Source organism: Stigmatopora argus, chromosome 7 (assembly GCF_051989625.1).
Source record: "Stigmatopora argus isolate UIUO_Sarg chromosome 7, RoL_Sarg_1.0, whole genome shotgun sequence".
In the NCBI taxonomy this organism is placed as follows: domain Eukaryota; kingdom Metazoa; phylum Chordata; class Actinopteri; order Syngnathiformes; family Syngnathidae; genus Stigmatopora; species Stigmatopora argus.
The window spans coordinates 19,497,727-19,513,093 of NC_135393.1; the positions used below are offsets into that span (position 1 = coordinate 19,497,727).

At 36.2% G+C, this 15,367-nt stretch overlaps 2 protein-coding genes across 3 annotated transcripts in view; one reads left to right on the top strand and one right to left on the bottom strand.

Annotated features, from left to right (window-relative positions):
• cep44 (centrosomal protein 44) overlaps positions 1–15,367 on the bottom strand; it is a 47,718-nt gene that overhangs the window by 5,849 nt on the left and 26,502 nt on the right. Inside the window, exon 3 of one of the 2 annotated variants that reach the window (XM_077605618.1) lies at positions 1,514–1,638. The gene's annotated coding sequence lies outside the window, so the exon portion shown is untranslated. Of the gene's footprint in view, positions 1–87; positions 742–1,513; positions 1,639–15,367 lie in introns of those variants that run through there. The other variant, XM_077605617.1, reaches the window with a different exon arrangement.
• Positions 358–9,531, top strand: fbxo8 (F-box protein 8). The gene is made up of 8 exons (XM_077605619.1): positions 358–607; positions 1,554–1,656; positions 1,922–2,005; positions 4,089–4,233; positions 4,364–4,490; positions 4,584–4,702; positions 5,842–6,038; positions 7,718–9,531. The coding sequence occupies exons 2-8, from the start codon at positions 1,554–1,556 to the stop codon at positions 7,903–7,905; spliced, it is 963 nt and encodes a 320-aa protein (XP_077461745.1). The 5' UTR covers positions 358–607; the 3' UTR covers positions 7,906–9,531.

The following is a 15,367-nucleotide window of genomic DNA, read 5'->3' on the forward strand; positions in this document are numbered from 1 at the left end:
CAAATAAATAGCATTGGCGTACTAATTATTTACAAACTATTCCATATCATTTAACAGCTGAATCAAGTTATTGAGAAAATTGCTCACCTCTGCTTTTTTAGTTGGTTTACCGAAAAACCGTATCCAAGAGACAACCTAGCTTTTGAAATGTTGTTTTTACCGGGTTTGGACAAAACGATATGTGATTGGCTCCTCTGGGCACGTGGTGTTTAGTGACGTATGTCTTTGAAAAAGATTCATGACAGGTTATTTTAAAATCCGAAATGGTTGTTGTGTTTTAACTGTTTAGAGTGTACTGAAAATTATTATTATTTTTAATTATTTTTTATAATGCGCTTACATATACAAGTCATTTGTAATAATAGCGACGGGAAGGGGAGGGAAGGAATGACAGCGAGGAGGGTTTGACATATGATAATGTTGTTATCGACAGAATGGAGGACTCCTCCAGAGCCCAGCAACATTTGTTTTAATCGCAGATCGATTCGGTTTATTTATTTGTATCTGAACTGACGGAAATGACATCTGAATAAAGAACTTTAAGTAAACTAAATTTGCAGCTGAGCTCGTATGAAAGTCGAGCTGTCACAGGATTCTTTGAACTCAGGTAGGTGTCTCGTGTTTTGATACTTTATCCGTCAGTCGGTTGAAAAATCTCTCCGTTTGCATTACACACACCTCATTAAACTATGTACCGTTCATTCTTACGCAACCGCTTGCCATGTCGACCAATTTTCGTCATTATAAAAATAGCTACCATGCTAGGTCTTCAAATTACGAAGGAGTGACAGCATATCTAACCAATAGCTGCGCAAATCGACTATACACGTGACAAGCATTCTTGATCTTTATTGGACGGTGGGCGGTGCTTCGCGTCAATCTATCTATACTAGCCTTCAGGTTGATGAGACTCGGGGATTGTTTACACAACATAGCGACAGCTAAAGCAGTAAAAACAAACAAAAAAACAAAAACACTGATTCTGACATTTCTTAGTGGGAACATATATCGATATTTTGTAATGGTAATAATTGTGACTGTGTGAGACTTTAGTTTCTCACACTTGAGTCAATTTTAACATCCAATATTATTCAAATATCTGCTCAATGTGGTATAATGGGGCATAATTCAACTTAATATCAGGCAAAAGTAGTCTTTGGTCATGACAAAGAAATCAAATAAGACCTGGCATCTACAGTGTTGACATTAATAAAATTATAAATAAATAAAAATGTTTATAAAAAATTGTTTGCAGTAGCAGGTCTAGACGTTTCATTTGTACGTAATCAATGGAATGAACCATCATTCCCTATTATATTAACAATGATAAGAACAGAAAATTGGAAATAACAGTATTTCTTTTAATATGTGATCGCAATATTTTCATGAAAAGTCTTGCTCCACTTTTTGCAATGCACATGTAGTCAAACGCCTTTAAAATGACCACATGAACATGTTAACAACCAGTCCGAGAGTACATTTTAAATCTATTGTAATCTCATGTATACGGTACCTGGTGATGTCCATTATTAACTTCTAATCTTTCCACGCAGATGGGTCAGGCACTGTGGAGGCTGCCACCAAGACAACAGCAGCAGCTTCAGGAAGAGCTTGTCGACCGACTTGCGGAGACAGGAGCTGCAAGACCAGATCAGGGTAATCTTAAAACTAGTACGGTGGTACCTCGACATACAATCGTAATCCGTTCCGAGACCGAGATCGTATGTCGATCTTTTCGTCACTCGAGCGAATGTTTCCCATTGAAATGAACTGAAAACAAATGAATTCGTGCCAACCCTCTGAAAAAACACCAAAAACAGGATATTGTATTGGAAAAAATGTTTTATTTCTTCTAATGAAAACGTCTTGTGATATGCATCCCATTATTGCAAAAATGACATTAAATTTGTTTTTTTCACAGGTAGGGATGGAGGGTCCCTTCGTAGAAACCCTCAACATTGTCATGGACCTGATATTTACCATCTGCTGAAAACACGCAAAGGGGGTAGGCTCAAAATACACTCCTTGTATATTTTAATAATGCTACGCAATCCCTGATGCTTTTAGCATACACTGCTATATTCCTCAGTCACAAAAGTGTATTTTTTCTAGTTTTAAAAGCAACCACTTTTGTTATTAAAGGGGAACTAAACCCTGAATTATGCAAGTTTGCCACAGGCAATTAATGGCCAAAAATATTTCGCTTTGTGTACAAATGGCAATTCGGACACTTTTTGTACTTTAAAAGCAGTGAAATGACAAAAAAAACCATACATTTAAATGTCTTTTTCTTTTCAAATATTAGAAAATTGGAATTGTTTATGGGTGTCTCTGTTTAAAAGGTAACCAATCCCTGTATTAAAACTCTCACGTTCTCGTTCTCTACCCGCATAAAAACGTGGGTGTACATATTTACTAGTGCTGGATTTTAACTATAGTCGCCGGGCCGCCCTCAAATGACAAAAATGTCATATGGTTGTCATGCAGTTTCAGGCTATGCATTTCACTTCACACATTTAAATATTTTAAAGCATTCTGTTATAAAAGGACACTCGATTCTTAAAAATATATATATTGATTTAGGTTTTTTAAAATGGCGAATATATATATATATATATATATATATATATATATATATATATATATATATATATGTATATATATACATACATATATATATATAAATATATATGTATATATATATATATATATATATATATATATATATATATATATATATATATATATATATATATATATATATATATATATATATATATATGTATGTGTATGTATATATGTACAGAATGATGAGACCACTTGCTTTGAACGCCAGTCCACTTGGGTTGTCTATTTATCGTCCTCACTTAACGATGTACTTGTCTTAACAAGACAGTCTTGTTTAGACTGCTCCTTCTCTTCAAGTACTGCGAAGTGTCAGCAAAGTGTCTCAAGAAGCTAAAAAAACGCAAAACAATGCAGTTAATCCTTCAATGCGTTCCTAAAATTATGCTCGTTGTTGTTTTGTTTTCTTTTCCTACTCCAATTTGGACGAGTTACCACACGTCCAAAAATAACATCCGTGATGTAAAATGCTCAAATAAATTTCCATGTTGAAATGGGCTCCTTTAAAAAGCAGTGATTTGATCAATAAATTTAGGCAACCCTCAGTTATTCATTTTAACGAAGAAAATGTCTTAAGAAAATATTTTAGAATGTATTATTATACGAATTCGATTTCCCCATTGGTCAATTGAGTTTCTAGAAAAAGTTTTTTTGCCATTCTTGATTGACTTAAAAAAAAAGTTAGTAGATTAGATTAAATTTGATTCATCCCATACTTGGGAAATTCATTTTATGGCAGTAGCAAGAAGGTGAAAATACAGACACAGAAAAAGACATTGCAGAACTAGTAGAATTGAATAAAGTTTAAATAAGCGTGTAACACGAAATGAGTTAAAAAGACAATTATAGTCAATATACATATGTATATGTACACCTACACATACATACACATATATACATACGCATAAAAACTTGCGTATAAATGTGAAATTACTTAATAAAAATCCAAATTATGAATGTGAAATTACTTAGTAAAAATCCAAATTATATTAAGTAAAAAAATGTTAATAAATATAACCTTCCCAGCATACAATTAAAACTTAAACATTTGCAATCAAGTAATACTAAGAGACATATTCAATATATATATATATATATATATATATATATATATATATATATATATATGTATATATATATACATATATATACACAAACACACACACACATATATTCATGTTTTTATAGTAATTATACAAAACCAAAGAAGCAACAGCTAACACCGCACAAGAAGGACTGATGTTTTTCTTGTAAACTACTACTATTTTGCTAGCTAATTCAACAAATAATTCAAAAGACTAAAAGACGAAAACATCCTTTTTACATGTAAAAAAAAGTACATCTACAAGTAGCATGGTCGCTATTAGGTCGGAAACTCCCTACCTTGCAATCCCCTTTCCTCCCCATGGACGCCTTCTAAAATCCACATTTGATTTTACTTTTGACCTGCTCCACATTTCCAGGTAAAGAACAACACGGTTTCATCGATTTGGAGATGCTCCCGCCCGAGTTGGGCATCACCATCCTGTCCTATCTGAACGCCACCGATCTGTGTCTGGCTGGCTGCGTGTGGCAAGACCTGGGACACGACGAATATCTATGGCAGGGGTGAGGAGACCCGACCGAGTCGGCCTTCCGCCCGCCGTGGCACATGTTTGCAGTAAATGGCCTTTCTTTTCTGAAACCAGTCTTTTTTTCTTTTTTGATAAACCTCCTGTGTTGCTATTGCTTTCCCAAGGCTCTGCAAGTCCACATGGGGTCACTGCTCCATCTACAACAGGAGGCTGCCTGCTGGTTTCTCATATAGAAGACTTTATCTCCAGCTAGATGAAGGCAGCCTCACGTTCAACGCCAACCCGCAGGAGGTAACCAATAGCCCACATCAAAAGATCTGGATTTTTCCGCAGAACTCAATCTGGCTCGCTCCCTTTTCCTTTTTTTGGGGGGGGCGTCCATAGGGGATCTCCTATTTCATGTCCAAAGGCATTCTGGTGGATCACCCTAAAGAACAGGCCAAGTTCATCTTCTACACCAGACGGCTCAATTGGAAGATGCTGAGGATTTACTTGGATGAGAGGTTAGCTTCGGTTGGATTTAATTAAAGGGACACTACATATAGATGGAAATATGTACGATTTATAGGCAAAGGCTCATTTCCATCTTTAGTATCTCGGGCAGGTTGACGTTAGAAACGCAAGATAAAATCAACAAGGTAATATAGTAGGGAGGAAAAAGCATAAAAATAAATAAAAACTGGACAAAAGACTAGAAAGCTTCGAGATATCATTAATTTAGGAACTAAAATTGTCATCTAGTGCACACATGTACATGGAAATATGTAAGATTATAGGCAAAGGCTCATTTCCATCTTTAGTCTCTTGGGTATGTTGATGTTAAAAACACAAGATATAATTAATTAAGCAATAGAAGGGAGGAAAAGAAATAAAAAAATAGGACAAAAGACTAGAAGCTTAAAGACAACATTCATTTAGGGAAGCTAAAATTGTCAATTTTTCAATATATGTAATATCAAACACTTGTTAATGTAAATCTTTCATCAGATATATCTGCTAAATTAAATAGCAGGAGAATGTTTTATAAGAAATGTCTTGAAAACATATTCAAACTCAAAACTCAGCAATAATTTCGTATTTTTTTATCCTTATAGGCCCTGAGTAGCCTATAATTTATATATATATATATATATATATATATATATATATATATATATATATATATATATATATATATATATATATATATATATATATATATATGTAGGAAAAAGCATAAATATATATATTTATATATATTTTTTTTTATATATATATAATTTATTTGCAGGACAGTAAGGCATTTTTTTTTCATTTTCCTAAGATAATAATAATAATTTCACTCTTTTAAAGAAGTGATACTGTGTGTTCTTTGCCACTATCACAAATAATAAAATAGAATGAATAAAACTATTTTATACCTTATGTCACCAATAAAATATCTTAAAAACGAAGTATAAGCCAAAAGGATGAAACAACCAGTGTCTATTTTCAAAATCAAAGACAATTTTTCGGATAATGACCCAAAAACCATCGAGTAGCATGATTCTAAAATGTTCTTTTACCCCTTAAAAGGAAACATTTGAGCAACCCTTTCCTTGCACTTTTACGAAAAATATGTCTGAAATGTTTGTGTATCTTGTGTGTGTGTGTGTGTGTGTAGACGTGATGTTTTGGATGAGCTGGTGACACTTCACAACTTCAGCAATCAGTTCCTCCCCAACGCTCTGCGAGATTTCTTCCGACACATTCACGCGCCGGAGGAACGCGGAGAATATCTGGAAACGCTCATCACCAAATTTAGCCACAGGTTTTGCACCTGCAACCCTGGCCTCGTTCGAGAACTGGGTCTGAGTCCTGGTAAGTGCTCAAACACACACACACACACACTCCTATATATCATTTATTTCCACACACACACTCACTTGTACATATAATTTATTTCCACACTTGTAGAAATGACGCCAAAAAATACTGTACATGTCTTGGTGAAAATAAGACATTTCTCACTTTTGTTGAGGTTTTTCCAAAGAAAAAATCAACTCTAAAGTCTTAAAAATGGAGAGTAACTCAAGTGCAATACAATCTTCTGGCATCATTTCATAAGATTATAGTGATACTGATCATTACAAAGGTGATCATAATAATTGGTCTTTTTATATGAGAATTATTATTCTTGAAATGATACATGTTTTTATTTGAAATGGAAAATCCACTGCCTCTTTATACTCAACAGATAAAATAAAACTAAACTGTTTTTCATTCTGCTATCTGTTACAGTTTCTAATTTCTTTAGATGAGCTAAATCTCGATTGGAAAACTTATTTATGACCTATTTAGTTATGTCTAAAATGTCTTTCTGTGTCTGTATTCTCACCCTCTTGCTACTGTGACAGTGAAATTTCCTGAATACGGTATAAATAAAGTTATCTAATCTAATCTAATGAACAACTGGTACGTAAATAAACAGAATTATACTCCGAATTAAAAATGGCATTTGTATAGGCTAAATAAATATACAAATGCGGTAGATACTAAAAGCAGATTTGGCTAAAAACAGCAACTTGTTGACGTAAACTGGAGTTTTCTGGTTAGATGCCGAAACAAGCCAGAAATTGAGAGCGCTAGCAACAAATTGCTAGTTTTGCTTTCTCAGCAGAGCCGACTGGAATTTGCTCTAATCCTCCCTGGATTTACTGCTGTGATTAGTGGGATTATTGTAATGGCGCGGATTTTGGATGGATGTCTCAACGCAACTGCTACCTTTTCCCATGATGAGCTAGCGGAGGTATTCCCATGTAGGAGCAACGCATTTTATTTTGCTTTCAGCGTGCCAGGCACCATCACGTTAGATTGTCTGTTATTTTTGGGCGTCGATTAGCTAGTCAACTCAATTTTCCGATGTTATTGCCTCTAAATTCTTAGCGTTTCCTAAAGTCCTTCCTTTTTACAAGTAGGACAATGTGCATGTGATGCTTTCTAGCTTTTTTCTCCTCAGAAAATTTGGAACATTACCGTATTTCCCCCAATATAAGACGTGTTTTGGTTTTTTTTGCATTGAAATAAGACTGAAAAAGTAGGGGTCGTCTTACATTCGGGTTGGAGACATTATAGCCATTCAAATTGCTAGATATCTTTAAAACGAATGCTAAACACGTTGATGGTTATTGGAATTTTTAAGAAAAAAAATATGACAGTCGATTGGTTAATTTACATTCCAAAAAGCAGAAGCCATTCACTTACAAATGTGATTGCTCGTTAGTTTGCATATTTAAATTCAGATATTTAGATCTTAGCCAGTTTTTGCATGATTTGAAGGAGGAATTTTTTTTAAAAAAAATCTCGCCAATATATTGTTATAATCATTAGCTTCAGACAGGGTACTGTCATGAATTAATGGATAAAAATGGAATTTCATGATCAAAAACTCTTTTTTCAAACTTGAAAAAGAGGGGAGCGTCTTATATTCGGGTCAGCACGGTACGTGTCTTTTTTTTAGTTGCTAGTGAGATGACTGTATATTGTTTGGTGTCCTTTAGATGCTGTCTACGTCCTGTGCTACAGTCTCATCCTGCTGTCCATCGACCTGAGCAGTCCCCACGTGAAAAACAAAATGTCCAAAAGGGAGTTCATCCGGAACACTCGCCGGGCGGCCCACAACGTCTCCGATGACTTTGTGGGCCATCTTTACGACAACATCTACTTGATCGGCCATGTGGCCGCCTAGTTTTTTGTTTTTTGGTTCTTTTCCTCGATCTAGAAGAAACCCTCCTCATGCACTGAAGAATAGGAATGGCCCATGTGTGTGTCCATCGAATGTGGAAACTATTTAAATGGATTTTGTGCACAAAAACGCAACATACACTACAAGCACTGCGGGAGAGACGCTGGCACCAAAATGAAGTGAATGTCCCGTGACTTTTGTGTCAGAGACGCCACGGCTGGAGGTCCAACCGTGAAGAAAATATCTGATACTGCACTGGTCAAGTATTACGTATACTACTAAGTGGTGGGAGGAGAAACCCCAAAGCTGCTCTCAGACTGATTTCTTGCAAATACTGACTCTTCCACCATCACTCGTTGGAAAAATTGCTAAAGTGGGGGTAGGGAACCTATGGCTCGGGAGCCACACGCGGCTCTTGATGGGTGCACGTGGCTCTCCGTTAGCCTGTGAGCTAAAAATATGGAGTCTCGAACGCACCAATGGGAGCGTCATGTCAACACTGAGGCGGCGACACTACGTCTAGCGCCCCTTTTCATTTTATTCATTCATTTTCTGAACTGCTTATCCTCACAAAGGTTACGGGGGGTGCTGGAGCCTATCCCAGCTGACTTCGGGATAGAGGCGGGAGACACCCTGAATCGGTAGCTGGCCAATCGCAGGGCACGAGGGGGATAAATAACCAATCATACTCATACCTAAGGGCAATTTAGCATATAATTAGCCTAGCATGCATGTTTTTGGAATTTGGGAGGAAACTGGAGTACCCAGAGAAAACCCACACTGGCCCAGGGAGAACATGCAAACTCTACACAGGTGGACCGACCTGGAGTTGAACCCAAGACCCCAAAACTGTGAGGCCGACGCACTAACCACTCATCTACCAGGACACCCGCCCTTTTAATTTTTTTTTTTTTTTACTCCTGTTGATTAGCAATAGCGTAACAATGTCATCAAAAGAAAATGGACACTTTTTGTACTTTAAAAGTAGTGAAATGACAAAAAAATCCATACATTTACATGTATTTTTCTTTTCAAATATTAGAAAATTGGAATTGTTTATGGGTGTCTCTGTTTAAAAGGTAACCGATCCCTGTATTAAAACTGACGTTCTCGTTCTTTACCCGCATAAAAACGTGGGTGTACATATTTACTAGTGCTGGATTTTAACCATTGCATCAAAACGTCCAAAAAAAGCTGATTTAATAATTGGTAATACGCTGAAATACTCTTTTAAATGCAAAATGTGTGCCATTAACTAAGATTTTAGCTGCATATAATTCACTCATGAATGTTACCTTTGCCACAAATATGTTGTTAGGAAGTATGTCTATTATTTAAGAGTTTATTTTTAATCTCACTGGCTTTAAAATGCTGATCTCGCTTTAGTGAAATTGAAGTAAATAGTGTCTTGGTTTTATTATAAATCAAGATGTGGCTGCAATTGTAGTCATTATTTTGAAGAGCATATTAAAAAGACACTAATGAAGTATCGTTTTTCTAAATTAGAAAAGCAATTTGTTGTGTTTTACGTTTTTTTTTTTTGTGGGAGTCATGCTTTGTAACTGACACACTTTATCTAGAAATGCTCATGAATATGTCACTAATAATTAAATCTTGCCTTTGCTAACATTTAGAGTTTACGTGCTTTTCTATTTAAGAGGAATTTGGATGATAAACTCGATTTATACTTGTTAGGATTGCCCTTAAATAGCGGAATCAACATTAAATAAGAACTTTAGATCCCCTTTTGGCTCAGAAGTGGAGTTGGTAAAAGTGTCATTAATAAAAAAAAAATCAATAAAGTCGTTCTTTTATGAGGGGGAGCCGATGTGATGTTTGCTAGAGCAAAAAAATGGAGCTGATCTTTTTGTTGCATTGGAAAAGTCAATCCAAGAAAACTGCTTTCAGCCATAGGAAATCCGCGTATGACAGATTTAATTCATTTTAGGATTAGATTAGATTAGATAATTTAATTTATACTGTATTTGGGAAATTTAATTGTCAGTAGCAAGAGGGTGAGAATACAGACACAGAAAAGACATTTTAGACAAATAAATAAGTTAATAAATAAATAAATAAGTTTTGCTAAAATATATATATTGATACTTTACTTTATATTTTATACTCCATACTTTAATGTTTAAGAGAAAAAATGACCAACCGTATGTATACATGTGCATCTATGTGAATGAATGTATGTGTATATTTATATATATATATTTATATATATATACACATATACACATATATACACATATATATAGACATATACATATATACACATATATGTCTATATATAGACATATATATATAAATATACACATACATTCATTCACATAGATGCACATGTATACCTACGGTTGGTCATTTTTTCTCTTAAACATTAAAGTAAGGAGTATAAAATATAAAGTAAAGTATCAAATCAAGTATTAAAAAAACAATAAAATGTAAAAACAAAAGATTAAAAAAGCAGAATACAAGTGAGCACTTAGGGAGCTACTGCCACTGGCTGCCGTTTCAGCGGCGCCATTTTGGGGATAAAATAAAATAAGGATATACTTGGTAAAAGTCACATGGCGAGCGTATGACGGAAAAAGGAAAACCGTGCACTGCTACTTTTTTCGATGGGCCTCCGTTCCACATATCAGATAGTCTTAGTGAGCCTTTATTTTTGAAAGTGTGCGCCTGTGTGTGTGTGTGTGTGTGTGTGTGTGTGTGTGTGTGTGTCTTCTAAATCTCGCAGCCAAAGCCTAAATCCTCTCCAGACACAATATGACCCTTGACACTTGACCTCTCCGTGTGCCTGAGAAGGAAATATGTGTGCTTTTACAGCAAGAAAAGGGCAAATATATCATTTGGCCCATTTCATTACACTTTTTTTCCCAAAAATTCAAAGTCAAATACAGTCCACATTCCAAATCAAAGTCAAAGAAATGAAATTTAAGTCATACATATATACACGCGCTCTCCACGCGTTTATTTCTACTTTGGAAGGTTTAATCAACACGGCCGTCGCATACCGTTTTGGATGATATGATTTGAAAATGACTAACGCATAATGACACATTCAAATGTCGCTTTATTTTACGGCAAGGAAAATTTGAATATCCTGAAAAGATTGTTTGATAATGATCTGATTGGCCGAAAATCTTGAATAAGGAACTACTGGAAATATATTCATTTGTTTGTAATGTCACAATAACATTTGTTGGGGTCATATTTTATGTTAAATTGCCTTAAAAAAAACAACTTTTACTTGATAGTCTCACTTTTTGGGGAGTACTTTACCATTTTAGTCGTAAATAATTGTCAAAAGTGTAGAATAATAATCACAATGAATGAGTTGAATTTGAGAAACTCTCATAATGGATGAATAGACTTTGGAAAATGATATAAAAATAGCCCAATTCCTTTGTTTTCAAGTCTGGCCTCTTTCGTATATTAAACGTACTGTAACTCAAATTTAGCATTGCGCAATTTCCACTGGATGTTCTTTGAGGACGATGAGCCAATTTTGGATCGAAAGATGACGACGACGACGAGGACGACGACGAGCGATGTTTATTTAGTCCAGTCCAGAGATGTGAACCCTGGTCGTGGTCTGGTGGCGTCTCGGTCCGGAGAGGCGCACTTAAGGCTGAAAGAGATGATGGATGGCCTCCCCGGCTCAAAAGTCTCTGCATTTCGTCAGCTTGCTTTGACATTCAGACAAAAACATGCGCGCAAACACACACAAAATTATGGCTGCTTCACACACACACACACACACACACTTTCATGTCCGTTCCTTCTATACCAGGACTCGGATCGGTATTGCTGGTTCTCCCACCTTTCTCTTTGGTCATGCTCTTTTTCTAAATGATTCGAGAAAAAAAAAATGCTAATTTTCAATTTCACTCGTTCATTCGGGACATTTGATTTGAATGATTGAATGAAATTTGAAAGTATATATTTTTTTATTAACGTGGTCACTCATGGGTGGTTAGCAAGTCCACCTCACAGTTCTGAGATTCCGCGTTCAATACCAGGTTCGGAACTTCCTGTGTGGAGTGTGCGTGGGTTTTCTCTGGGTGCTCTGGTTTCCTCCCACACCCCCAAAACATGCTAATCTAAAATAAGATAATTGATCACTCTAAATTAGTTCTCCTTTGCGATTGGGCGGCCACCAATTTAGGGTGTCAAAAAGGTCAAAAAGGTCAAAAAACAACTGCAACAACAATTGCCCATCAGGTCAGAAACCAAAAACAACTGCGTAAGAATTTGCACAAGTAAGCATAACAATTTCCATAAAAGGTGAAACGAGCGACACTATTTTAAAAATAATATGCGAGTATTTTCGGAAGTTGATTCGATGATCGCGATCTGCCGGAATCCAAGTCAAAGCAATTTAAGAGTCCTTCACAGATCTTCATTGCCAACTCAGATCAACAGTCCTCGGCCCGGAACTTGGTGATCTGTCAGCTCAATAGTCCTCAAAACAATTAAATGTCCTCGGGGCCAGCTGCAGGGGGAAGTGTCCTTGGTAACGTTATACTGGGCGATTAATGTTTCACATAATGATTAATATTCCACACATACAAATAATGATTAATGCGCACATATATAATAATATCCCAGAATAACCCTAACACCCCTGGATATACTTGTTGAAGTGGCTAGGGAGAGAAGTCTAGGCCCCAAACTTGAAAAGCTAAATGAGGGTTCAAGCATGATCCTGCAAAGGATTCTGGTCTTTAACGTTTCACTGTAGTATCACTTTAATTATTAAGTGTAAAAATATAAAAATACAATTCCTTTTTTTTGGGGGGTGGCGAATGCTTTTAATGCGTAATCCATTCCAAATGTCAAAAAAAGCGTCTCTTTTCATCTTATTCTGCTTTTTGTGATTGCTGTGAATGCACATTTTTGACCACCATTTATTCCTATTTCTTCAAATATATTCCTATTTATAAGTTTTAGCCGTCTTTGAATGGTTCTTCCTTCCTCTCCGTCCAATCCAACGAAATCCCTCCATGTCTGATTTTTTCTTTCTTTCTGGTTGCCAGAAACATATTTTTTTTCTATTCCCATAATGCTCAGTCCTCACCTCATTCAATTTCCTCTTTCTTTCCTGCCTGTGATGAAAACACGAGCTCACCACTCCGAGCTGTCCCAAGCCGCCGTGACGGCCATAAATCCAACGGCAGACGGACCCGGCGCAGACAAAGAAAAAGAAAAAAGAAAAAAAAATCTAACAACATTTAGGCCTTTGCACTTCTTTTGGACCAATAAATCACCAACGACAACACTGCCATCTGCCTCCGAGTGTTGCGCAACATCTGACACGGGGTTGAGACATGGTAGCCAGAGCAAAGACTTCTGGGTAATTCAGATGATACACTAAAACCTCCCCATTGACAAATTCAGCCATTGGCAGATGCGGGGCCAAATACGGGTCAGATTCGGCCAAGGCCCGGAACTGCAGGCCCCTCCCCCATTTGCCAATTTGGGGGACTTCAGATCTGATCTGGAATCAGAATACCTGGCAACCTTGGCCAATTGCTTCCCTTATTAATGATTGTAATTCCCATTATTAAGTGAAATTTAACCGTACAAATGCTACGCGGCACATATTTACTCATATAGGGCCCACTTAAAAATATAACATTTTCCCAATATTGAGCGGTGCGCCTTGTATATGGACTAAAATCAAGATTGTGTAGATGTCGCTGTATTACACTGGCAGGTTGACTGTGTGGATACATTGCTTGCTGCCGCGCTATATTTATATAGTGAAAATGGCGGAAGCAATCCACAATGACATTTTCCTCTCCTGCAACCAGTTAGCTTAGCATGCATCTTTTTGGAATGAAACCAGAGTACCCAGAGAAAACTCACAAAGACAAGCCCGGGGAGAACATGAAAACTCCACACAGTGAGAAACCACCTGGGACCGAACCCTCGGCCCCAGAACCGTAAGGTCAACGCGCTAACCACTCATCCGCCGGGCCACCTATTCATATATATATATAAATTCATTTTCTGAACCACTTTATCCTCACTAGAGTTGGCGGGGGGGGGTTGCTGGAACCTATCTCAGGCACGAGGTGGGGACACTCTGAAATGGTGGCGAGCCAATCACAGGACACGAGGAGACAAACAACGATTCACACTCTATATCAAGGGTGTCAGACTCGGGTTGGTTGGCGGGCCGCTTTAACGTCAACTTGATTTCACAATGGCCGGACCATTTTAGATAGAATATTTTGATTTTTTTTAAATAAAAGAACTGGATTAAAAGCCCTGAATATTCCGTTTTTAATAGATCTAAAACAATGTTTATTTTAGCTTTTTTTAAATATATTTTTAGATTTAACAAAATGATTTTTGAACTAAAAACAGAAAAAAATGGATTCAAAATGACAATGATTGACTTAAAAGGGGGAAAAGCAGGAAATGTAATATACATCTACACTCTTCATTTTAATTTGATCCTAAAACAGAAAGTCACAAGGCACTCATCATTGACTTTCCCGGGCCGCACAAAATGATGCGGCGGGCCAGATTTGGCCCCCGGGCCGTTATGATATTCCTCCCTTAAACTTGAATTCTTGAAAAAAATGTGCAAAGTACTGTTTTCATTTACTATAGTTTCATCGCAACTATTTTTCCATTACGTTTGCTTGTTTTGATAACTATACATGGATTTTTTTTATTATATTTAATGAGATTATCCCAGAGAATTTAGGCAAAAGTGATCATTAAAATACAACCAAAAGACAAGATACGCACACACACACACGTACACACACACATACATGGACGCACACACACAAGGTCAGCCTGCACTTAACCTCCAACAATCATTGGTCCATTAACATCATCAATGTATTACCCAGAAATGAAGACTGAAACATAATCTCGCTGTCACTTTCTAATATCAAACCTCTCACACATGTTAAAAATGTCCTTTAAAAAAATCCTAACAAATAATGCTTAATAGCTAAAAAGAGAGGAGCGGGCAGTTTTATGAGTTAACAAAACAATAAATGCGACGTAAAATATGTTAAGTGTAAAATAGTTTTGAATGTTTGGGGGATTCATTTTATCCAAAATATTTAGGGCGATACGCATGGATTTAAATCTGATGTAACTGCATGATATTTCTATTATTTAGACCCCAAAACGTCAGACAGATTCCCAATAATTCGTTACAATAATTCTCACCATCTAATAAAAATATTAAGAAATGTTCATTTCCATCATGATATTTGCAATTTATGATGCACAATATGTTCTTTGAATTATAATTTTCAATTTTCCTCTTCTCTTGCCTATGTACCTTCATTAACAAAACCTAAACGTATATAGCAATAATAATAATAATTTGTGGCTGACAATAGTTTCAGATGAGTACTGACTATTATATAATATTATAATGATAATGTAATATTTACTTAACCTTTACGTCCAACATCCTAAATTC

What these genes read in the sequence shown, in the direction of transcription:
- fbxo8 (XM_077605619.1), top strand. Translation starts at nt 1,554, where the DNA reads ATGGGTCAGGCACTGTGGAGGCTGCCACCAAGACAACAGCAGCAGCTT. An exon ending in AGCTGCAAGACCAGATCAGG is followed by an intron (nt 1,657 to 1,921) that starts GTAATCTTAAAA and finishes TTTTTTTCACAG; the next exon opens with GTAGGGATGGAGGGTCCCTT. An exon ending in GCTGAAAACACGCAAAGGGG is followed by an intron (nt 2,006 to 4,088) that starts GTAGGCTCAAAA and finishes CCACATTTCCAG; the next exon opens with GTAAAGAACAACACGGTTTC.